At 36.0% G+C, this 26,751-nt stretch overlaps 3 protein-coding genes across 3 annotated transcripts; all 3 read right to left on the bottom strand.

Annotated features, from left to right (window-relative positions):
• Positions 1-6,335: 6,335 nt before the first annotated feature.
• On the bottom strand, positions 6,336-10,669 carry LOC142982372 (odorant receptor Or2-like). Its single transcript, XM_076128832.1, has 6 exons — positions 10,489-10,669; positions 9,933-10,140; positions 9,063-9,162; positions 8,363-8,461; positions 7,634-7,789; positions 6,336-6,389 (listed from the first exon to the last, which is right to left on the bottom strand). Exons 1-6 carry the CDS (start codon positions 10,667-10,669, stop codon positions 6,336-6,338), a joined length of 798 nt encoding a protein of 265 aa, XP_075984947.1.
• Positions 10,670-12,743: 2,074 nt separating this feature from the next.
• LOC142982371 (odorant receptor 4-like) lies at positions 12,744-19,224 on the bottom strand. Its single transcript, XM_076128831.1, has 5 exons — positions 18,443-19,224; positions 16,866-16,965; positions 15,378-15,482; positions 14,038-14,193; positions 12,744-12,800 (listed from the first exon to the last, which is right to left on the bottom strand). The coding sequence occupies exons 1-5, from the start codon at positions 19,222-19,224 to the stop codon at positions 12,744-12,746; spliced, it is 1,200 nt and encodes a 399-aa protein (XP_075984946.1).
• Positions 19,225-21,882: 2,658 nt separating this feature from the next.
• LOC142982207 (odorant receptor 4-like) lies at positions 21,883-25,632 on the bottom strand. The gene is made up of 5 exons (XM_076128604.1): positions 24,836-25,632; positions 23,900-23,999; positions 23,520-23,624; positions 22,782-22,937; positions 21,883-21,939 (listed from the first exon to the last, which is right to left on the bottom strand). The coding sequence occupies exons 1-5, from the start codon at positions 25,630-25,632 to the stop codon at positions 21,883-21,885; spliced, it is 1,215 nt and encodes a 404-aa protein (XP_075984719.1).
• Between the last annotated feature and the right edge of the window lie 1,119 nt (positions 25,633-26,751).

Raw genomic sequence — 26,751 nt, 5'->3', positions numbered from 1 at the left:
TTTTCGTGAATTGACTTAGTAGTTATTTCAAGGCTACGTTTCTTATATAGGGTACGTTTTTTTAAAATCCAACACCCGATAGATACACTGTATTTTCTACCCCAATTCAGTTTCCCAGGTTTAAATTACCTCAATAGTAGCCCAGATTTGATTCAGCCTGATATTCCATGGGATTAATATTGTTAATGGCGAAACGGAGGTACATTTCATACACCTCTGCCTACACTTTAGTTTGTAATAAACAGTACTATATAATTTTTACACGAAACGTCAATACAAAACAATGAATACAAAAAATAAACAGACATATTTTATTCCACAGTTACCAATTACTTATTACCATACCAAAACAAGGGCTAATATAACTCTTCGAAACAATATTTTGACATTTAGTTTAACAAGCTTGCTTTGATCTCGCTGACGTATAAATAAAGACTGACAGAGTTGAGTGAAGTAACGAGCCCCCGAGGCCTTAAACCGACAAATATTACCAACGAAATGAACTGACGTTTGCTATTCTAAAGACGCGTCTACGTTAGGAGAGTCGAGCACAAATTTGTGTAGTCTGGTCTGACCTTAGAACAGCTCGTAGCTTAGGTAACAACAGCCGTAAAAAGGTATTGCCGTATTGAGGTTAAGCTATGCTTGCCGAGGTTGTTCCATAGATGGGTGACCATCTTATACATATCGAGTTCCTCCGTGTTCCGGAAGGCACGTTAAATTGTGGGTCTGTAATTTTCAAAGAACTTTGATATTCGTTAAACTGTGGTCAGAAGCTTGATAGTGTGACAACCAGTCTTACCAAATGGTATCATGTTGTAGGTAGCTGGGTTGTGGAGGTCAGATAGGCAGTCGCTGCGTGTAAAATACTGATATTCAGCAGCATACTGAGTGGGAGTAGAAGCCAATTCCACCATAGTTTTAAAGAAAACCTAGGCCGATGATGGTTTGACCCACAGAGTACTTTTGGTTTGACCTGACAGCCTCGAACGAGCGCGTTTTTGGAAGAAGTTTGTACTCGGCTCGTGCTCGGCTTTTCTAGCGGAAACGCAACTTTATGTTTTGCAACGATATTTTTGTTTGTTTGTATGTTTAACTGCATGTTTAGCGCATTTGCTAACGTGGTAACCTCACAGCAATTATTATTACTTTAGTCGTTTCTGTTATTAGGCGAAATAGACAGACACATTTCTTTGTCACAAAAAATATAATTTTTTGTTTTCACTTCAATTTCATTTAAAAAATACTCAATAGTGGGACCAAAGCAAGATTTTATGTATGTAACTATATAAATGTAATAGAACTTAATTTAGAATCAAATCAGTAAAGTCACACGTATAAGCTAGTTTTGGTTATTGCAGTCAAATATATTAAAGTATGTAAAGTGATCGCCCACTCTCTACCCGTGGGAGTTTCAAGGAGGACTTCCCACAGGCTTGTCTCGGGACATATCGTGGGCTTTTATTACGTGTAACACAACTCACAACAGTCTAAATTGCCTAAAGGGCCTTAAATATCAAAAACGTACTTAACTATTAAGGTACCTGGGTAAAATACGGCCAGCCAAAAAATGTGACCACCTACCATTATTACTCACCATACTCATGACAGGTGCAGACAATGTCTTCTCCATTTGCAAGCTCATTCTGGGCTCTCTTTTCCGTAGGGTTCACTAGCTAAGGGGCCTAAGGGGGCTAAGCTAGGGGGGTACCTCTGCCCGTTTGAATTGTTAAACTGTATTTTTCTCAGTATTCATTTGATTGGACACACGTTGGCCCCAATATTGCCCCCACCGATATTCGTCCAACGTGTGGATCTAGAAAATGGCGTTGGTCCCAATGTTGGGGCAAGTGTTGGAAGTTAGCCGGCTCGTGTCGGTGTCATCAAAGGAATCTGCGCCAATGCTCGCGATCTGACGGGATAGTGATTCAGTTTTATGTTTAAAGAGCTTGCTAAAGATTGTGACTATTAGTAATACAGCTCTATGTTATTGGTATTTTCTTATATTTGCTTCGACTTCAAATTTTCCTAAAAATATATTAGTTAACAAAAAAAGGGTAAAATAAGCCTTACAAAATCATGAATCATTTCGACTCTTCAATAGGTAATAATATCTTGAAGGTAGGACCACAATTAATCTGTAAAGCTAACACTGAACCGGCTTCTGTGGACAATCTCTTGAAAGGGACTGTCCGCGATGAATACTAAAATTTCAAAGCCTTTGATGAAAATCTACCTGGAATGCTTATTAATTTGTTATTAACTAGCGAACTTGCGGCTCCGCTCGCGTGTTAAGCATTTTAGCATTTTAGGGGTTTGATTAAAAGAGCAACCTATATTTGACATCCGATCCTTAAGTATCTTTATTAAAAAAATCAGCACAGTCTAGTTTATCCTCTCAAGCGCCCGGCCACCGTGTCACGGTTGAATGTTCTACCCCCGTCAAGCGTCCCGCCACCGTGGTACGGCAAAACGATCTTACATTTAAAAAACGTAGAAACGAAATGCTAAAGCTATGTTTATCCGTTTCAAACATATTTGACATTGAAGCTGATGAAACGAGACGACGATCTAATGCACACACTTGAATAAGTGGTTGATATAGGCCAGAGAGCACCTTAAACAACATCTGACCCAACGACATGTTCCTTTATGACCAATATTGTAAATCCTTTTTTTAACTAATTTTAAAGATTTGAGTATATTTTACAGTTGGATTTTAATGTCATTATTCATTAACTACACGATAAGACCTTTCGTCATATTATTTTTTTTGCCTAAAAATATTTTTTAGACTTTCTTCAAACACATGCCTAAAGCACAAAATATTCAGATTAAACCGACTATTGTACTACCACTATCAAATATTATTTGTGGTTTATTTTTTTAATCTATAGCAAATTTTATGTAGATTTCAAATATATAAGGTATGACTAGGGTGTTAGTATTAAAATATGACGGAATCGGCGCTTAAACGCCAACCGCCAATTCAATTTCGCGCGCCATTTTTGGCCTGGACGCTTAACGGTATATTTGAATTTTGACGTTGGGGCGCTCGAGAGGTTATGGGGTATATCCGGGAAAAAAAACAAACAAACAGACTTTTATATCATTAGTTTAGATTTCGTAAGATGATATTTTATATCCTAAGGAATCTAGACTCAAAGTAAGTGAAAAAAAAAATACAGACGGAACCGCAACCCGAAGTCAGTCCTGTATAAACCACTATAATCTTACAAAAGGCAGATAAAACCGGATCGTTCCAGTTCCAGCCGGTAGCTGGACAAATGTTTCGTTGAAACTTTACCTGGCGCTTTAATCCTCTTGATTGTTCGCCAGACATTACTAAGATTAAAATCACAACGAGAATTAATGTCGTTTTATTTTTTATTTCTCCAGCTTTATTTTTATTGTGAGCTTTTAATTAACAAAATATCCGGTTACAGTACCAGTTTTGGGTACCTAGGAGCGGTAATGATAGCTCGATTATTTACCACTATCGACTATCGACAACCGGCTAGCTATCGAGAAATTTTCTATGAAAGTCTGATCCGCACCGCGTTGTAGGAACTATTTTGGCAGTACATTTTAAATGTCAAACTTTCGATACTCGATAGTATCGGCTGTAGAGAATCGGGCTGCTCGTCTCATCTCAATATACTAAAAACGAAATGACAAATATTTAAAATCTTTTTCTTGCAATTATGTAATAATAATTAGATTTTTCATGTTAACCAATGAAGAAAAATAAATTCTTTCCAGACCAATGATGTAGATTGGATGAAATGGGGAAAAATTGTAACATAACGTGAGATATTATATTGAATTTAAACTCAAAAATATTACACGTATATTTCATTGTCCAGGGCATACTCTATTAGTTGGATAAATTTTTAATCAATTGAATTTATAGGGAAACACTATATTTGTATTTGTTTTATTATAGTATCTTATCTAGTAGGTACCTTTACAGAGTCATCTAAAGACCAAATTCAATTCCAAATAAGAAATATCAATTTGGCAATGCAAAGACAATCTGTTTCAACAAAAACAATTTTACGGTGTACCCGCGTTTATCATAATTAATCCTCGGTACGACCTCCGGCGACCTGCCCAATAAATGTAACATTTTGATAAATAATCCTCAGTCCTGTCTACCGTGAATTATGGTGTTTGTATTTCTATGTAAATAACGGAATTGTTGAAACAATTAGCAGAATATTTCAAGAAGCAATTTCGTTCCGCGGATTTAAATTAAAGATAGCCGAGTGGTATAAGTTGGTACCTCAAAGGCAAGTGGTCGCAGGTACCCGAGGCAACACACCAATAACTTTTCAAAGTTATGTGTGTATTAGAAATTATTATCATTTGTTTCAACGGTAAAGGAAAACATCGTGACTGCAAAAAATGGATAATGTTTAACATGGGTCTTCAACTATCTACACACAATAACTAAAGCTACGCAAGTGGCTAACCATAAATTATTTTTTAAGATTCTTGTGTCTCTTTACGAAGGTAGGTAGAGACACTAGTGCTATTGTCAGAGATGTGTGTAGATTAGTAGCCATTAGACATTTTTAAAGTCATGTGTCGCGGCTATACAGTAGCTCCATTCTCTACTACTATCGACTACCGACAAAAGGCTTGTCATCGAGTTTATGAAAATCTGATCAGCGCCTCTAACGGGCGTCGTAGGAACTATTTTGGCAGTACATTCTAAATGTCAAACTCTCGATACTCGACGTACAGATTATACAGAATTGAGCTACTTATAGCAAAGGTTTCGTATAAATACAGTAAATGTAAAGTGACCGCGAGCGTGTGGAGAGTGGACATGTGTCATAGCACAGTTCACGTGATACGGACCTACGTCATGTCGAGGATTAACAACATAATTGACGCTTGAAATGGGTACAATAACGGCATTACACTCGCATTTTTTATTAAAAAGGGTTAATAAATCAGCGAAGATGATTGGAGCCGGAAGAAATATTTTGGGGTTGAAATATGGTATTTCAATGAATAATAGACGAGATTGTGTTTGTCGTGTATTATAAAGACCGGTGTCTCAGTTTTTTAGTTCAATATCATATTGTACTATCATTATCCCGTTCGTTCATCTAGTTTCTATACGTTTGTACGTAGTACATTAGAATGTTGTCATAATTGCGTGGGACGAGGGGAAATTGTGTATCACAGTTGTCAATTACTTACAAGCCATTATACTATTCATTGATTTTTTTATTAAATTGCACTGAATGGTATATTAAACAATGCAGCAATGTACTATACAGCGGCCATGAACTTGACGTACAGCATCAGTCAACTACGATACATAATAGGTGTCCAGATATTCTATCCAACGAAACAAAGGTATCACATTTTTCCGTAATATATTTACATTTTGACTCCATGCGACCAGGTACAAACAATAAAAAAAAACCCACTTTCGGATTCCGAGAAACAAATCCGTGCGTCGGAGGCGTTATAAAGATAAACAGTAAAATAACACTCCCACCTCGGCACTCGGTAGAATTAAAATTCATTCTGATAAATTCATCATCAAATCCCAGGGCAATTTACACTCAGTCGCCGCGATAAAAATGTATCGCTTAATGACAATTTCTATTGGTTTAAATAATACTTCAAGGTTATTTTATGTTTTAAAAGTCACTCAATCGTATTATCATACTTATTATCCTACTTATTATAAAAGATCTGAGGACGCTGAAATTTTGGATTCTCCAAAAAGGTTGACGTCTGGCAGAATCAAAAATGAAAAAGAAACATGCCCTGCACCCCCTTAACATGGGATCAATATTTAGAAAACATTATAAATGAACGGATTTTGAAGAAACTAAGCAGTAGCTTATGCACCAGAATAATACATACGATAGTCGACGTGGACGGAGTCTTGGGCAAGAGCTAGTGTATTTTATCTATTTCTCCGCACTGGCTACACGAACGCTGTATAAAGGCGGCGGTTCACGCTGCGATAGCGACAAGAGGCCGAGACGCAAGATTGTGATCAGAGACCGCAACCGTTAATAACGTAATGCATATGAAACAGTTCGCAGACACGTCACGTAAAGTGACGGTCGCGGTCCGCGGTCGCAGTCCGTGGTCGCAGTCTGCGGTAGCGGTCTGCGGTCGCGGACTGCGGCCGCGGTCTCTTGTTTCGTTCTTGCTTGCGAACCGCTACTTTCACATGTTATATCACGAAGCGTAACGGCAGTGGGCGAGATATTGAGGATAGAAAAAAGGAAATTGAAGTTTGTAAGATGTAATATTTTTTTATTTTCACAAGAATCTTTAGCTAAAAAAGTTTAGCTCCTTCAGTTATCCTTACTGGCTAAAAGTGTGTAATATGTGTAAGAAGCTTTCAGTATCTGCAAAGAAAAAAAAACATTATAACCTCATAAATTATTAAAACGTCGCATGTCCACTCAAGTATGAATGCGTACTTTTCTATACCTATCTGCAAATGTCACAATCAATTTTGTTTTTCTGTCAAATGTGGCAAAATTATTACTTCCATTGGGACCCTACGTTACACATTCTAATTCTACCTGTGAAAGGCTTAAAGCGCAATTTACAATGAAAACAGGTGTGAATATAATGTGTTTAGTATATAATATAATATGTTACTGTAAAAGTCCGAACTGTGGTAAATCCTAAGATTTTCCGGTAAAACGTAAGATTTACCAACTCTCAATCGTATAAGTCCATACGTTTTTTTATTTCGAACTTTTACCACCATGTAATTGGTAAATCTTAGGATTTACATAATGACACGGTGAAAGTCGATAAAGTTATATCATATCGTGTTCGAGCCGTAATATAATGATATTGCTAGGTCATTTGTCGCTGTCGTTTGTCGCTTGTCGCTTGTTTCTTGTCGCTTGTCACTGTCGCTGTCGCTTATTTCTATCGCATAAGTAAGCCTGTTCGTTGAAGTCTGAACTTAAAGAAGCTTTTATATTCAGATTCATATACAGGTGTGCGATCCATTCACGAAGAATGAAAATACTTTTAAAGTACTGCATTATTTTCACACTTAAGAATGCATAAAGAAACTTCGTATTTTAGAATAAGTTCAACATGAATAACTTTTCAAACGAAAATCTTTGAGAGTGTTAATACAAAAACATTTGAAAAGTCGTGACAGAAAGACGACTGTAGCTCGATTCTCTACTACTATCGACGACCGACAACCGACTTGTCATCGAGAAATTCTGTCTGTATGAAAATCTGATCAGCGCCTCTGACCAGTGTCGTGGGAAACATTTTAGCAGTAGGTACATTCCAAGTGTCAAAATTTCGATACTCGACAGTACTGACTATACAGAATCGCGCTACTACTACGTGTCAAAATAAGGAGTGATTTTAAAATATTTCTTAACCTCCCTTGCCCTCACTGCAGGGCAAGGGTCTCTTACCGAACGAGGGAAGGAGGGAAGGCCTTGAGTCCACCACGCTGGTCAAGTGCGATGGAAACTTTGCATGCCGTAAAAAATTTAATAAACAATTTTTAGGCATGCAAGGTTTCAGCACGATGTTTTCCTTCACCATTAGAGCAAGTGATAATTATTTCTAAATTGTTTAATAAACTAAAATATTTATGTATACTTGCAGTTATAAAAGTGTCCATATTAAGTTGAGTGAAAGGCCCAGCTGTAAACATAATAGGTTTTCGAATCTGCCCGCCCAGAAGCAACAAACAGCGACGGACTGGAATACCCTGAGACCACCAAGCACTACCGTACACTTCATCATCAATCTTGTTGCTCTGTTGAAAAATGATTTTATTAATCCTAACTTCTGCCCGCGACTTTGTACACGTAAAAATATTTCCCGTTAAAAAAAGTATTCAGGTTATAAACTATCTGAGTAACAAATTTTATAAGAATTTGTTTAGTCGTTTTTGCCTGCAAAAGTAACAAACACATACCAAATGTTTTCGCATTAATAATCTATACTAATATAATAAAGCTGAAGAGTTTGTTCGTTTGTTTGTTTGTTTGTTTGTTTGTTTGTTTGTTTGTTTGTTTGTTTGTTTGTTTGTTTGTTTGTTTGTTTGAACGCGCTAATCTCAGGAACTACTGGTCCGATTTGAAAAATTCTTTCAGTATTAGATAGACCATTTATTGAGGAAGGCTTTAGGCTATATAACATCACGCTACGGCCATTAGGAGCGGAGTAGCAACGAAAAATGTTACAAAAACGGGGATTTTTTTTCCATTCTTTCTTATGTGACGCAAGCGAAGTTGCGCGGGTCAGCTAGTTTTATCATATTTTACATTAAAACGTTCTTCTAGAATCACTCTAAGTTGGTGAACAGAATCCTTAAAAAAATACTCACTAAATGTAAAACTTCGTTGCAATGCCAAATAAACATGAACAGTTGCATTATTAATGCTACGATGTACTCCACAACGAAAATCTGGGACATTTTGTCATTCTAAAAATAAAGGAAAAAAAATAATTACTGGCTTTGTCTTCGTATTACTCTTTCATCTGTGCGGCTGCACTTGTGCAACATTTAGGTAGACTGGATTCAGGAAAGTGATTTCACGTTTGTCTCCCACTCTTACACTCTTATTCTTACTTAATATTGTATCGACTCTTTACGTGCCCTCCAAAGCACGGAGATTCTCAGTTTTAATACTACTGTGCGGTCACTCATCTATAAAATAACTGCGCCGAAGATTGCTTAACCCATAGATCGCTTACCGATCGGTGTTCACAACGGACTATGAGCGCCTCAACTTACAATTCATAATTATCGCACTTATGATACTCCGCAATGTTAGACTTGTTTTGTTGCGTAAAATTTTTACCTGCTTGTAAAAACTAACAACGAATAAAAAGCATAACTAGGCCAAAAACAATGTTATTTATTTGTGTATTAAACAGATGTTCATGCTATTGGACTAAACCGGTGACTAAGTAAGAGGCTACCAATACGGTCGTCGGAAAGATGAATGTATGAATAATGCGATAAATAAAAGAAATATGTAATAATATACGGTTAAAAATAATAATTTAATATGTACACTTACCGATGAAAACTGCATAGCACTTGCACAGATAATAAGAGAACATATTAAAACATGAACAAACATGATTGGAGACAGCAAACTATTTAACAGAGACGCGTATCTGAAAATATAACGACTTATAACATTCAATTTGTTTAACCAATTTCTTTTTTTTTTAACCCGTTACTGTCCCACTGCAGGGCAAGGGTCTCCTTCCAAACGAAGGGGAGGGGTTAGGCCTTGAGTCCACCACGCTGGCCAAGTGCGGGTTGAGGACTTTGCATGCCCTCAAAAAATATATTTAACAAATTTTAGGCATGCAAGGTATCCTCACGATGTTTTCCTTCACCGTTGGAGCATGTGATAATTAATTCCAATACACACATAACTTCGAAAAGTCATTGGTGTGTTGCCTCGGATTCGAACCTGCGACCACTTGCGTGGGAGGTGCCAACTTTAACCACTCGGCTATCACTGCACACTGCACGTGTAAAAGGCGGTTAAGAATAAGAAGTTCACAAGTGTGACAGAGACTTCTGTTTCACCGTCATGCAAACTGCTACCTTAAGTTTTGAAACCATTTTTAAAGAGTAGGTCCTCAAATAGGTCGGATTTTTTGCCATGATGTATCCAATCGCGAAGTATAAGAATCAGGTTTATAATCACATTTTGAAAACACTATGAAAGAAATAATTTAAAAATTAAAAAATGAAAGATAGTTCCTTATGTCTTCAAATTCTCTGTACCAAGGTATTCTTCAAAATCATAAACTTTAAGAGTGTTTTGGTTCTCTATAGTCCAATACCATTTACCAAAACGTTTGTTTGTTTGCAAATTACTAACATGATGTCTATTGTCACTCCACTTAAGAAATTAGGTAGTAATACTTACTTAACCAGATACAAATGATGATAATGACACTCTTTGATCCTCATAACTGCGTCACCGCCATTCATTCGTTCATCACGACCACCAAACAGCCGCTCGCAATTTGCCGACAATATCTTTAACTGCCCAGCGAAAAACGACAGTAATGCAAAAGTATTACAATCAAAACTCGAATTGATGATTCCTCCGTAGAAACACATCAGGCAATGTTCTATGAAAACGACACAATATCCTATACCTTTCGTACCATCAAAAGGTACCCAAGAACTTAGTATTTGCGGGTATGCAATACTTCCATTACGGTACAGTTCCTTTTCGCTTGAAAAACACACTTGGAGTAATGGTGTCGTAATCCTTAATACGACTGTACCGTAAATCAAAACTCGAAAAGAACGTGTGACTCTTCGGGAATATTTCGTATAACCAGATATTAAAATGTTGGTAACTGATTCGTCTTTTGATAGTTGTGATTGCTCCAATTTCGATATGTAGTCGAAAATTTCCATCCAATATTTATGCCAAAATATGAATGTTATGGCTTTCAAAACACATATTGTACCAAGCATAGTCAGATAGAGATTTTTTAGTATTTTATCAAGGTCGTTTCTGAAGTTCCATATTTCTATATACTGCGTGGAGACGCAGACAAATCCACAAATGTGAAGCAAGAAGTAGAATTTCTTATGTTTTATGAGTATAAGACCCCAAAAATGAAGCACAGAGTTAGTCGGCCCCAACATGTTGTTTGTATACTGAAGTTTTATTCGTAATGATTACCTCGAACCTATTACCACGCAAGTGAAGTAATTGTTGCAATTTATCTTTATACTATTTTACACCCTGACTTTGCTCATGTGGGCTCAATTTCTATAAATGTTAAAAGGATAAACGTTTTACAATAGGGGTTTTTCTCTTATTTATTTTGGACTAGTGAAATAATCAATCGTAACCAAATATGTCCCTTCTGACTGTATGTTAGGAAATACAAAAAATATCATTAGACATTTTATGATTAACTTAAACTGAGGTAGTATTTATATTGGCAAATCAGATGAATTGAGTCACAATTATTCAATTAATTATTTTACCTTATCTGTAGAAAACATTATGTTGAGAACATTTTTATTTTCAAACAAAAAAAATATTATGTAAAATAATGCACATATCTATACTAATATTATAAAGCTGAAGAGTTTGTTTGTTTGTTTGATTGTTTGATTGTTTGATTGTTTGATTGTTTGATTGTTTGATTGTTTGATTGTTTGATTGTTTGATTGTTTGATTGTTTGATTGTTTGATTGTTTGATTGTTTGATTGTTTGATTGTTTGATTGTTTGATTGTTTGATTGTTTGATTGTTTGATTGTTTGATTGTTTGATTGTTTGATTGTTTGATTGTTTGATTGTTTGATTGTTTGATTGTTTGATTGTTTGATTGTTTGATTGTTTGATTGTTTGATTGTTTGATTGTTTGATTGTTTGATTGTTTGATTGTTTGATTGTTTGATTGTTTGATTGTTTGATTGTTTGATTGTTTGATTGTTTGATTGTTTGATTGTTTGATTGTTTGATTGTTTGATTGTTTGATTGTTTGTTTGTTTGAACGCGCTAATCTCGGGAACATCTGGTCCGATTTGAAAAATTCTTTCAGTGTTAGATAGCCCATTTATCGAGGAGGGCTATATATCATCACGCTACGACCAATAGGAGCAGAGTAACAGTGAAAAATGTTACAAAAACCGGGAAAATTATGATTATCTTAAGTGACGCAAGCGAAGTTGCGCGGGTCAGTTAGTTCTTAATATGATGTAACCTTATCTATCCCTTATTATTAATCATAAAAAGTTGATTTATGGAGCACTTTTATTATTTTTAAATACCACATTTACGCTGAAAGCTTTTGTATCGTCATTGAACAATAAAAAAGTATGAAAAATGTAATAATATAATTATAACAATACCGCGACTTCGCCCGCGTGAAAAGGATTCCCAGGATAAAATGTGTCCTATGGGCCAATCCACGTTATAAGCTGCTATGAGGGTACTAATCAGGGCTTTTTCTAAATCCGACCAGTAGTTATTAGGACGTGAAACATTAACAAACATGCAAACTTGCACAATTTAATTTTTATTTGTTTTAATTAATTATGTTTAGTTTCTTTCTTTTTTTTCCCATTACTGTCCCACTGCAGGGCAAGAGTCTTCTCCCAAACGAGGGGGAGGGGTGAGGCCCTGAGTCCACCTCACTGGCCAAGTGCGGGTTGGGGACTTTGCGTGCTCTCAGTAAATGTATTAAACAACACGATGTTTTCCTTCACCGTTAGAGCAAGTGATAATAATTTCTAACACACACATAACTTCGAAAAGTCATTGGTGTACTTACCTCGGGTTCGAACCTGCAACCACTTACGTGGGAGGTGTCCTCTTAAACCACCCAGCTATTTTAGTTTCATTAATTAATATTTATCTATTTTTTAAAAATCGACCGTTAACGATACGAAGTTTGCGGGTTTGCAATTTAAAATAATAGACAGTAAAATAATTGAGAAAGGAGTTAGGCCATTATTCATTACTGATACTTAATACTATAATTTTAAGATCAGCTTTCGAATCTGGAAAAAATAATACCTAAAATAAGTGTGAAATAAAAAATATGACCGCGGAAAGCTTTAATTTATTCATAGTGAATACACAAAATTACTGCTACATTTAGATTTTTCTAAAACTCTTTTTTTCTACAAAAAAAAATACGTATTTAAATGTCACTCTACAAAAAACAGCTAATACTGTAAGCATATAGTAATTCTTAAGTTTTTCAATCTTCTTTGTTGTTTTCTAAAAGCGTGAAGTAGCTGTAGGATCCCTTTAGTATCTGAAAATAAAAAAAACACCTTTACCTCTCTTATATCAGAAAGTAAAATATATAAAAAGTAAAGTAAAATATAAATAAATTACAATAGCACTCTAAAAAACGCCAATCTTCAAAGGCTTATAAGGAGACAAGTCTAATGACCTACACGATAAGCTAATTAAAATAAACCGAACACGCATTTTACCTCGTACTATTTTACTTGCAGAGTGCAACCTGCGCCCAAACATTAGCCATTTCAAGATAAAATGTGTGTTCGCTATAATTCCCGTATCCTATTATTGCAACGCTAGAGTTTAAAAGTTATAAAACTGCAAGTTTGACGCAGTGGTTAACCTCACCTCGCCGCAACAACCCCACCCCGGACAAATATTTGTGCGATAAGCATGATTACTCTCATCTATTGAGAGCCTGATTGTCAATTTATCTATATAAGAATGTATTAGAGGTATATAAGTATATTTATCAGTTATTTGGTTACCATGATATTTATTAATTGATAAAATATACCGTCCGAAGTCCACTTGTATTTACACCTACGATGACAACTTTTTGCCCTCACTGAGCAAGCATAATTTTATACATGTTCCATTTTCCGTGGCAGGATATTGCACAAGATAGGAAACGGATGAAAAAAATGGAAACTTTTGCCCAACAGTGGGACACAAAAGGGGATAAAAACATATTTTTGAAGAGCAAGAGAACAGTTTACGACAGTACCACATTCTTCAATCGTTTTAACATCGAATTGAATAAAATCCCCAAGTCTATTTTATTTCGATATCTGAGTCTTTTACGTTTCTATTGAGATTTATGAGCAGGTGCTCATTCTTTTCACGAAGAAAGAAAGCTTTGTGCTTTAAAGTGCTGAGTTATTTTCACACTCAATAATACAAAGAGATTGCGAGACCAAAAAATGGTATAACAGTGATTTCAAATAATATTTTTTAAATTCAGAAGCGGTTTTTAGAATTCTAACTTAATTTAATTAGAATACAAGCAATCCTATAAAATCACGGTACCGATGTATTTTTTTTTATTCCAAGAAATCTTTTACGCGGGCGATGTGCGGGCTTCATACCAAATTTCAACTTTCTACGCTCAGTAATTTCGGCTGTTCGTTGTCTGTCAGACGGTACGTCTCGGGTGGGTTTCAAACCTAGCAGACGCGACGCTGTTGCGGCGCGTTGCCAAAAGTTAAAAGATAATTAAGAATCCGTGAATAAGTAATTATACTTACTGCTACAAATGTAGCTACATTGAGTTTTGCAAATGGTCCGGCAGTGAATACCACCGACTTGCGAAGCTGCCCGCCAAGGAGGAGCAGGCTTCGACGCACACGCACTTCCTGAGACCACCACGCGCTAGAGTATACACCAGCATCCACTTGATTACTCTAAAGAAAACAACTTATTAGGATAGGTACATGTTATATTTGGACGGGGAAAAAGTCTTCGCATTATAGTATGTATTAAAATCTTGTAATAAAATCTCTTTGGCTTCAAGAATCACAGAAACACGGTTCATTAGGTTTCTTTCAGTGAGCTCGTGAGGTACCCAAATATCGAGCTTTTTTGTGTAGAGAAAAGATTTTATTACAAGTTCATACTTACTATAATGCGAAAAGAGTTTTTCCCCGACCTAATATATAAAATTTCCATGTCACAATGTTAGTTATCGTACTCCTCCGAAAAGACTTGACCGATTCTCATGAAATTTTGTGAGCATATTGAGTAGGTCTGAGAATCGGCCAACATCTATTTTTCATATCCCTAAGTGACACTATTTTTACTAAACAACGTTTGCCATTACGCGACCTCTTTTTAATTCTGCGTTGATGTCCCTGAAATTGTCCCTATCTCTAAGCTATATTTTGTTAAAACTGGTTTAGTGGTTTAGCCATTAAAATGTAGCAGGCAGGCACACTTGCGCATTTGCAATATTAAGTAGGTATGGATGTAAATAATATACAAGAAGGTTTAGCTACCTTTCAAGCAATTAAAAAGCAACTATTTCCAGTTATTTTCTTACTTCAAACAACCAAGCATAAAAAACATATGTTATAAGATAGCACAAGTGCATTAACTTGATTGCTTCGAGTGCACGTCAAAAGCTAGTAGTCCGTTTGTGATGCCCTAAAACTCGATTACAATGGATCTTTTTATGGCTTCGAACAAAAAGTACCTTTGTACTGAAACTGGGTTGTTCGCATACATTACGGTGACATAGATTGACTTTTTTCTATTTTCTAAAGCGTACACAGTGGTCTACATTTATATGTCGAGAAAATAATATTAAGTCATGAAAAGTATTCAATATTGAAGATGTGAAAATATTTAATTTTGAAGATATGCTTAATATATAATCTTAATTTCAGGATCAAGATAACCTATATGTTACCCGAGGAAAACGATACGAAGCTATTTTATGATGCCTTTTTAAATTATATATATATTTTTTTTTGTATGCAGCTAAATCTTAAATGTATTTTTTTAATAATAATTAGAAACAACGTTATTATTCACATTTGCGTAGCCTTATGTACAAAGAGCTTTCGTACGGAATCAACAACACACTCACCATATACAAAACTTCGTTGCCGTGCCAACAATATAAAAATAGTTGCACTATGAGAGCCATAAGGTATTCAGCGATCCATATTCTCTGCATGTTGCCCGTACCTTCCTGGAATTGGCAACATATATTATACATAACTATATGGGGGCTATCACGTATCTCAGTTGACAACCATTTGAAAACAACTATGCTGTCCGCTGTTTTCTCTTTTAGATTATAGTGATTAATACGTTATGTCAAAGCAACAATGTACTGAATAGTGACCATAGATTTGACGTATACTAGCTGTCAACTGAGTTACGTAATAAGCCCGCAGGATTTAATTTATTTGACAGTTAATTTTTGAAATATCTGTCAAAAATTTATACCAGGAAGATAAATTTAACGGTGAAAACAATCGATATAAAAAACAAAATCAAAAGTTTCTGCCAGAATAATTGAAACCGGGAACGGGCTTCAGAACTAACATGACACACAAAATAAAACAAAACAAGGCTTTTGTCGAACTCGCGATTTTTTACTACACGTCCCATTTTTTTACATCGACTTTTTCCGTATCAATTTGTTAGTTCAATATTTTGTTTCATACTGTATGGATTACAATAAAGGGGTAATTTCCTGCCACTATCAACTTTCGGTAATCGGCTAACTGTCGACTCAATTGTTTTAAAAACTGTAGCGCGATTATCAACAGTCGGTACTGTCGAGTATCGAAAGTTATCATTTAAAATGTACTGCCAAAATCTACCTACTATCGACTTTGACAACCGGCAAATTTTGTATGAAATCTGGGGGGCTATCACGTATCTCATTTGACAACCATTTGAAAGACACTATGTTGTACATTGCCTTCTCCTTTAGATAATTGTGATTAACACGTTACGTCAAACCAGCAATGTACTGAATAGTGACTATCAATTTGACGTACACTAGTTGTCAAATGAGATACGTGATAAGCCCGCTGATCACTGAAAACTGTCTTTGCAGTACATTTTAAATGTCAAACTGTCGATACTCGAAAGTACCGACTGTACAGAATCATGCTACTGAGCCCCGTTTACAAGTTGTGCGGGTGGTGAAGGTCAATTCGTTCGTACATCGTATGGTTAGTGGTCAACCTAGTGTCAAAGTTGTTCAAGCCGCCCGAGAGGCCTTTGACATGGCTTAACGACTGTTATCTTAGAAGACAACAGCCGGGACCGACTTTTTACGTGCCCTCAGAAGCACGGAGACGCTCATCTCAAATACCACTATGCGGTCACCCATCTACGGAATGACCGCGCCGAGGATTGCTTAACCCACAGATCGTTTACCAACCGGTGAGCGCAACTGGCTATGGGCGCCTCGGTGAAGGTCAATGACGAATGACGAACAATCGCTTACTCCAGCAGCGGTCGGCTACTACTTCGATTTGTAGATACTCCTCAAATGTATCTTTACATACTGCATGCTCTTTATTAAATTGTTGAACTATAGCAATGCGCGTCTTACCGTAGTCAACTGTATAGCACTAGCACATATCATTAGAGAACAAATGATGACGTAGAGGAACAGGACTGGTGAGAGCAGAGAATTAAGAACAGCCGTGTACCTGAAAACACAATATAAATAGTGGTTTCATAGTTAAGCTTAATATACTCTTCAGCATTCTAGAGTGAGACAATTGTTGTTTGTCGTATGGTTGGTAGTCAACCTATTGTCAAAGTTGTTCAAGCCGCTCGAAAGGTCTTTGACATGGCTTAACGACTGTTATCTAAGTAGACAACACCCGGCACCGACTTTTTACGGGCCCTCCGAAGCATGGAAACTTAGCGGTTAGCATCTCTATGGAATGACCGTGCCAAAGGTTGCTTAACCCACAGATCGTTTACTGACCGGTGAGTGACACTGACTATGGCGCAGTAAGACAGTAAGCTTAGTGTATGCACTGATTGTATTAATCTTGTTGTTCATCTGCCGTCGTTCGTCGGTAGTGTATGGGACTGTCGCGCCATAGGTCTGGGGTTCGAATCCCGTCGGGCTAAAAAGTACTATCTTAGTTATTTTGTTAAAAAAATATCAAAGATCGCCCGGATTTAGGACGCTGAGGTCGTAGACCTCCGAACCTCGGAGAGCGCGTTATACCATCAGTTCTGCGCCTGACCTGACCCTGGTCGTGGCAGTTTAGCCTTCTTTGAGAGTAAAGGAATGGAGAGTGTAGGTACCTATGTATTGTGCACACACTTGGCCACTATTAATAAAGTCCTGCAGTTGGCTTGTTTCAATGAAACTGGCCGCCGTAGTCGAATATTGGCTAATACGACATTATTGTCATTGGTCATGTTTGTAAGTGTTGATTGATAAGTTCGTTTAAGTTTCAAGTCAGTTTTCTTAGAAATTCTTTGGTTTTACTGTTACTAAAAAGAGAGTATGTCTCTTCTTAAAAACAGTGAAGAAACGATTTTCAAGTTCTTACATAATATATTTTCTCACTTTCGATCCAATGTATCAAAAAAGACTGCTTATGATACCAGAGAGAGATGTGACAATTCAAATCATTTCGTCATACGTGAATGTATTTGTGGATAATAACATTATTATCATGCAAATTCATGCATCACATCTAGTCAGTACAATGTCGAACAATCCAACTGCTTTGTTTCATGTTAAAACTAAAACCAAGTTATGAAAGCCTAATATCCGTGCATCTCCTTCAATTCAATTCAATTTTTTCAAAATTAACTTTAGTACAATAATTAGCTTGTATATTTTTTGCTTCGTAAGAAAATTAAGTCAAGTCTTTTAGCTATGACAGTTAAAAAACATCAGACAGGATTCTCTATCACTATCGAGTACCAACAACCGGCTTGCTATTTATACATTTTGTACGATTTTATGATAAGTGCCTCTAGTGAGCTCCCTAAGAACTATATATGTATAACTATACATTATAAAAGTCAGACTCTCAATTCTCGACAGAACCGACTGTAGAGAATTGCGCAACTGGACCACTCTTACAATACCATTGATAGTATGGATTAGTTAAAAAAGGTGTTAGATATTTTAATTAAAAAAAAACAGGTACTCACTTCATCAAATACAAATGATGATAATGACATTCTTTGATCCGCTTCATCGCTGTCTTATAAGTCACCAGTTTATCACCATCGTCGAACAGTCGATCACAATTTGCCGAAAGCAGCCTCAGTTGTCCAGCAAAAAACGACATTATTACTACAGCATTACAGTCAAAATTTGCTACGACGCCTCCACCGTAGAAACAAACGAAAGCTTGCTCTATAGAAACGACCCAGTATCCAAATCCTCGCGTTCTATCGAAAGGAACCCAGGAACTAAGTACTTCTGGATATGGCACCGTTCCATTTCTGATCCTATCGCGGTACTCTACAGACGACAAAAAACTGAACAGTGGTGCCATAATAACTACAAATACTGTCGCAGTTATCAAAACCCTGTAGAAGTAAGTAACCTTTCTAGAATATCGCGTGTACTCATCAATGATATTTTTTGTTAAGGGATCTTTTTTAGACAACTGCTTTACTTCCAAATTTGATACATAATCAAGCAGCTCCGACCAAGACTTTTCCCAAAATACGAACGTGCCGGCTTTAAAAACGCAAACTGTACTGAGCATTGTCACGGAAAGATTACGCATAGCCAATTCAAGATCCTTTCTAATGATCCACAGCTCAACATATTGAGATAAAACAAAAATTAATGCACTTATATGAAGAGCATTATATAAGTTCCGTCGATTTTTCTGCATCAGTACCCAAAATTGGAGACCAAAATGGGTCGGTCCTAACGCCGAATCAAACGGATCTCCCGAATTTTTAAGTAATTTCAACATATTTTACAACCAGACCTATTCCGTTCGTTTGCAAAACAAAAATGGTTGTATTTTCTATCTGTGACATATTAGCAAACAATGTTAAATTATATATTTTAGCTTAGACTAAGTTTGTTCGGCGGCGTGACCTGCATTTTAATTAATTCGGAGAACTTCTTGTTATTTTAGTTATATTAGCCGAGGTTGATGGGGCGAGGCTGAATTAAGTTGGAGAAGGTTTTATGTACTTAATCAAAACACCGGGTTCATAGCCTTGGTTCTTAATTAAATTAACCAATGAAAAGCCTCTCAATTACTTCACCCCTTCAAACAGAAATTGTTGATCAACATCTAGTTGGTAAGGTTTTTATTTTGAGTATTATTAGTAAAATCGAAGCCGTGTCGGGCACCTCTTTTCGAATGCTGACTTTTTGAAAACCATTTTTTATGGAAACGAAATTCATATAATAAATTCGTATATAATAGACAAAAATATTTATTTTTGTCCATGTTCACAATGATTCCCACTATTTACTCCAATGTTTCCCGAACTCCGGAGTATTGAGAAGCCACTACAACACCGTCGCATAGCAAGAACGAATGTCACACAGCAATACAACATACATAAACAGGTACTGTAAATATAAGCGATGCCTAGACTCAACGCAATGTTGTGGCCTAGCCCTAAATACCTAATGAATTTTGCACTAAAAAGTGAAAAATAAATAAATAAACAAATATCATTGGACAATTCACACACGGTCATTTGACTCCAAACTAAGCAGAGCTTGTACTATGGTAACCAAATAACTGATAAACATACTTATATACTTCTAAATACATATTTATATAGACAAATAGTGTAGCCATGCGCTGACTGTCCTTTCAGTTTTCTTTTTATCAATGTTCAAACGAAACATCTAAACAAAGTCCTCATTTCAAGGAATCTTTGGAGCATTGTTTACTCAAGTTTATTATACTTTTAGAACAGACAAACAGCGGTACAAATTGGCTATTATATAAGGGTTTTAAGTAAGCGATGGGCGGACAGCTGTCCCAATTTTTCAAATAAATTGGTACTTAAATGCAATATAAAATTCATTGTGTATTAACTGGTGTTTTGTGTTGTGACAAGAGAACATTTTGTTTTCAAAATAAGACAGTTATTGCGAAAATACTGGCATGAAAATTATGGGGTGATAGTTTGCAATTGTTTCATTTTTTACTACGACTTTCAAATGTCCTTGACGATAGCATTTGTATTTTTAACCCCCGACGCAAAAAGAAGAGTGTTATAAGTTTGACGTGTCTGTGTGTGTGTGACTGTCTGTCTGTGGCATCATAACTCCCGAACGGATGGAGTGATTTCAACTTTTTTTGTATTAAAGGTTACTTATGTGCGAGTGTTCTTAGACATGTTTGATGAAAATCGGTTGAGCAAGTTGAAGGGGGTGAAAGTGAAGGGAGGAGAGGAAATTTACTCGGACAGGGTCTCAAATAGCTTCGTATGATGAGGAAGTTAGTAGTGGGAATATTAGAACGGCTTAACCTAACTAGCCAATCTATAAAAAGTTTGAAAAAATCAACGGGGTTTTTATAAATTTTTAATTTATAGTTATTATTGATATCTATTCTGCTTTTATAATATACTAGCTTTTGCTCGCGACTTCGTCCGCGTGGTTTGTGGCTTAGGACAGAATTTTCATACAATTCGGTTTCCTGGCTTAGGCATAAAGAAGAGGCAGACAGAGTTAATGTCAAATTTATAATATTGGAAGGAAAAGATTAATTATTTTGGAGTTAATCTTCATAACCAATAAAAAAATACCGTTTCATCATTATTGCTTTTGCAAGTGCGAGTTTAAAATATAGGTACAATTTATATGGATAAAAACAATAATTAAATAAAAGCAGCGACTTAAAGAATAACCATTTATTATCATCAGTATTTTTTAACAAGCTTAGTTGATACAATATAAATCGCATGACCTGATCCACAATGTAAGAATACGCAATCAAATACGTTTATAGAGGTACATTATAACAGATGGGATTACACGAACATGCATAATAATGTATGCATAGTAATGTCCCTTAGAATCGGTTGGCATTCGAAGGTAAAATGCATGTTTCCGCGAGGTGCGAAATGATTCCGTAATTACATAAGAAACATTATCTTATATATAAAATTTCCATGTCACTAAGTCAGTTACCGTATTCCTACGAAACTGCTTGACCGATTGTCATAAAATGTTGTAAGCATAATATTGAGTAGATCTTAGAATCGGCCAACATTTATTTTTCATAACCCTAAGTAGCACTATTTTTTATGGCATAACAGCGTTTGCCTGGTCAGCTAGTTAAATATACAATTTTAAACTAGCTAAACGCGCAAACACTGTTAAACATATAATTAAATTTTTAAAGCAAAGTTTAATATATAATTTTAAACAGAAAAACTAAACCAAAAACTTTTAAACAGTAGCGCGATAGATATCGACTTTGGTATAAAAATCTGATCAGCGCCTCTGGCGAGCGATGTAGGAACTATTTTGTAGTACATTTCAAATGTCAAACTCTCGATACTCGATATAACTGTCTGCAGAGAATCGCGCTACTGGCTAAGTATATCTTCTAAATTGAACTTTAGGACTACATAGCAGCATATTTATATTCTTATTATTCCTCTTGAATTTGAGAAAATAGAGTGTAGAAACTGTACGATCCTTTCATTATCTGAAAATAATAAAAATATATAAGTGTAATTAATCTTCAGAGCAGTGATAGTCGAGTAACGACCTTTCGAAGATTATTGTGTAGCAGAAATAATTATCGCTAAATTCTTATATTCATTTCCACTCACTTAAACCGGTCTACGGAAATGTACCTTCTAAATTAAAATTTTATTTATTAACTCCGCAAACACTTGAGAAGTTATATTTGTAGGAGTTTCTTAATTCATTATATCTCGTAAATTTTGTTTCGCCTACGAGTTAAGCAAAGTTTACGCCTGTGTATCTTTGGTATATATTTCGAGGTACCCTCAAATTAAACAAAGTTTTACAATGACGTAATATTAATCAAAATTATTTCAATATACGATTCGTGTTGGCTCGTAATAAATTAAAGAATAAAATAATTTTAACCCATTAATGCCCCCCTGCTGGGCAGAGGTCTACTCTCGTAATTAGGGAGGGGTTAGGCCCTGCTTGAGTTCACTACTCTGACCAAGTGCGGGTTGGGGACTAAGCATAACGTCAAGAACAGTTCTTAAGAACACAAGCTTGCAAGGTTGCACCACGATGTTTTCTCTCGGTTCGAACGGGAGCTAATTATTTCAAATACACAAATAACTTAGAAAAGTCATTGTTGTGTTGCCTTGGGTTCGAACCGTCCGGAAATGGAAACTTAGAACACTCGGCTATCACTGCTCCCGTTCACCTAGTAAAAATGTTGCCGAGATTTCAGGTTGCGAACTATTTTCATTATATTGTTCAAAACTGGTCTGTACTTAAGCAATAGCAGAAAAAGACTATAGTATTCTTAATATTATTGTGGATGTATAGGTTTATACGTACGTCAATAAAAGTTGGTACAGAAAGTGTAGTGTAAGGTCCGGCGGCTAATACGAACAAGTGATCTAACTTTCCAGCTAGAAGCAGTAGTTGTCTGCGCACACGCACGTCTCCTTGCCACCAAGCACTATTGTATATACCCCTGTCTACCTCGCAACTCTGAAACATTAGAAGAAAACTTTGATCAAGGGTTTTGACTTTTTTTTTAACGCCATCTTTCGCACTAAGAATTGCTCGGTATTGCTCTTGTGTCGCGGAGACTTTTACAAACATATAAATGACAGACACAAAGTACAACCAGACCGAAACAAGTATTTGCGGATAGCACAAATAATTGTCCCGTGTGGGAATCGAACCCACGACCTTTAAACGCAATGGTAGCGGCGTAGTGACCTAAACCATTGCGCCACGGAGGCAGTCATTGGCTCAAAATATGAATTTCTGGCGTAATGGAAGCCTGTTTGTACACTCTTGATATTTCTGAAAACTGCCTTTCTGTAACTTTGGTTGTTTAAGCGACCGCCGCGTGGAGGTCTCGGGCAAAGAGCTATTGGTCTCTTCTAATTTTTTGTAGAATATTTCTCAAAAGTAACCCGGAGTTAAGTAACGCTAGCCCCCTTTTACATAGTTCTAACATAGTTAATGACGAAATGTGGGTGCATTACAACTCTGCCTACCCCCTACTTACCCCGTTGGGTGTAACAGTTGTGATATTATGTACGTATGCATATAATACTTCACCTGAACGGTGACCTCGTTGCTATGCCAACAGTACAAAAAAAGCTGCGAAACCAATCCTAAAGTGTATTGAATAATCCACAATTTTTGCGAAGTTGTGGCTTGTTTCTGAAAAAAATAAACATTACCAATAACGACTACATTTAGCTTTCAATCGTTCTATAGTAAACATAAAGTAAGAATTTTGTAAGTTTTGTTCGTGAAGGGAATCTCCGGAACCACTAAATCTATTTGAAAAAAAAACTACAGACACTATTAAAAAGGTATATTGCACCGAATGACAGATGGAAAAATTACGTCGTTTTTCTATAGTTTATAAGAGTGAAGCCGTAAAAGGGTTCAGTAGAATAATTTTGAATGAGAAAAATAGTACAGCGACTTACCGAACTGAATTGAACCACGCTGCCACATATGGTGATGGAACACATTAGAACATACAGAAACATAGTCGGAGATAGAAGCGAGTTGAATAATTTGTAATGCCTGTGAAAAATAGCTGCTATATGTTTATCCATAACTAGCTGACCCGCGCAAATTCGCTTGCGTCGCATAAGAGAGAATGGGCCAAAATTTTCCCCGTTTTTGTAACATTTTTTTATTGCTACTCTGCTCCTATTCGTCGTAGCGTAATGATATATAGCCTATAGCCTTCCTCGATAAATGGACTATCTAACACAGAAAGATTTTTTGAAATCGGACTAGTAGTTCCTGAGATTAGCGCGTTCAAATAATCAAACAAACAAACTCTTAAGCTTTATAATATTAGTATAAATAAGCTTTATAATATTAGTATAAATTAGTATAAATAATACTATAAATATAAGAGCCCATCAGTATGACCGTCTGTTTACATTATTAAAGCTAAAGTGCTAAACCGCTTTTGATAAATTAAGCATGAAACTTGTTGAAGAAATCATAGTGGATGAGCTATTTATTCATTTCTTCTTGAAGTTAATAAATCAACGACATAGTGACAAATATTGAGAACACGCTTTGAGTCTCACAAAAAATTACGTATTTGTAAAACTAGCTTATTCCAGCACAAATACCTTTGTTTTTCTGCATCTTTACCTAATGGTTGCAACTTTTTCAAATAAATGAATGACCATCAGACATACATACATATTAGAATGAAATTGGATTGAAATACTAAACACACACAAAACAGTTTCAAAGTTTTAGCAGCATAGGCCACAAAAATGAAGTTACAACACAACACACATCGTGATTCAAATTTTAATAAAATTACTTCAATTTTGCAACGATATCTAATCAACGCTCAAAACATTCAAGCGAGGCTATAAAAACTTTGTACTTACTTTAACAAGACTGTGTGATGTCTATGACACTCTCTGATCCTGTCTAAAACGTCTCTCATGGAAGTTGCTTCGTCAAATATACAGCAGCATTGCTCCCTCAAAATTATCATATGCCCTTTAAGATAAGACATGATTGCAACTGCATTCATGTCGTACACTGCCAATACTCCAGATCCTTGACTACCCATAAATAAGTGAACCATAATACTAACCAAGTATCCAGGCATCTTATTATTATCAAATGGAAACCATGAACACAAAATTTGGGGAGGCGGCTCTTTACCAGAACTTATTTCGTCCCTGTAATTTTGCGAAGAAGCATACCTCAAAAATGGTGTAACTATCAAAAGAAGATTCGTTCCGAAAACCATCACCCAAAACATGTAAGTTATAATTCGAGTATATTTTGTGTAATCATCAATTCGTTTTTGTATCGAAGGATCTTGTTTCTTTATCTGAAATATTTCTTCTGCAGAAATTTCTTGAGCAAGTTTCCTCCAGTCCGCCTGCCACATCACGTAAGAATAACATTTAGCGAAGCAAATTACACTGAGCACGGTCAAAGACATGTTGTTCAGAACTTTGTTAATATCGTCTCTAACAACGTAGAGGTCGATTATTTGGGTTACAACAAAAAGTAGCGTCGAGAAATGTATCGAATTGTACACGATGGTGCGAAGTTTGCTCCCAGTTTGCCAGAGGCCGAACAAATACAATCCTTTCAAAGTCGGACCTAACAAAGGATTTTTTGAATCTTCCAACCCTTTGGCAAACGCAATGACTTTTTTCACGATCATTTTTGCTGCTTTAGAGTAGAATTAAAAAGATTAAAGGGAAAATTTCAACCAATCTTTTATAGTAGAGTTGATTGCTCCAAGTATCCAATTAGCAAATAGGCGGTGTTGTGTTCAAGCTCATTTTTTATTTCTCACGTAAAAGAAAAAGTGTTTAAATTGTTCGCAAATTAACCCTTTGACTGGGTTCTGCCATTGTGAAAGGAATTAATGTACTCTAATTTCATATTTCCTGATTTCTCTGAAGTACCAACAATTGAACTGGAATGTAATTAATTACTCGATGTCCCATATTTCCATTTGCATCATAATAATAACTAAATTAGTGCGCATTGCATTAAGACCGCATTATTTTAAAAACTATTCTTAAGTTATTTTGGGTGTGTGAAGAATTGCTTTGTCGCTAAAATAATGAAAATTATTGCTACTTTATATAATTTCGACAAGACTTGTGTCAAGTTGTGTCCAAAAAACTCAACTTAAACTCAAATTATTATGAATAACAATAACATAATTCTTAATTGAAACCTACGGAACCTATTAGGTTTATGCCAGCCTTTACACCTTAGTATAATAAGACAGAGTTCCATTTAACAACCTTATTTCCTAGTAAACGAGTATATTAAAAATGCATGGAACATGATTTTTGTGTTCGTCGATAAAGAGGCAGGCATTTTATTAAAAGGAAAATGTGTCTTCAGACTGCGGGCTCGAAATGATATGAACAAGATATGAGTTGGTTCTTGTTTTGACGAAAATACAAACAGTTTTACGAAAAAAACATGACCTCCATGGCCCAGTGGTTTAGGTCGCCACGCTGCTACCATTGCATAGGTCGGGGGTTCGATTCCCGCACGGAACAATTATTTGTGCAAACCACAAATAATTGTTTCGGGTCTGGTTGAGCTTTGTGTCCGTTGTTTATATATTTTTAACAGTCCCCCCAGATATGTAATTGACTATTTCATAGCTACTATGCTGTCCATTGTCTTCTGCCTTAGATTATAGTGATCAACAGGTTACGTCAAAGCCATCAATTTGACGTACACTAGTTGTCAACTACAATTGGAACCATCGAGTATCGAGAGTTTGACATTTAGAATGTACCTACTGCCAAAATTG

Source organism: Anticarsia gemmatalis, chromosome 21 (assembly GCF_050436995.1).
Source record: "Anticarsia gemmatalis isolate Benzon Research Colony breed Stoneville strain chromosome 21, ilAntGemm2 primary, whole genome shotgun sequence".
Taxonomy (NCBI): Eukaryota; Metazoa; Arthropoda; class Insecta; order Lepidoptera; family Erebidae; genus Anticarsia; species Anticarsia gemmatalis.
This window is presented reverse-complemented; position numbering and strand designations above follow the sequence as displayed.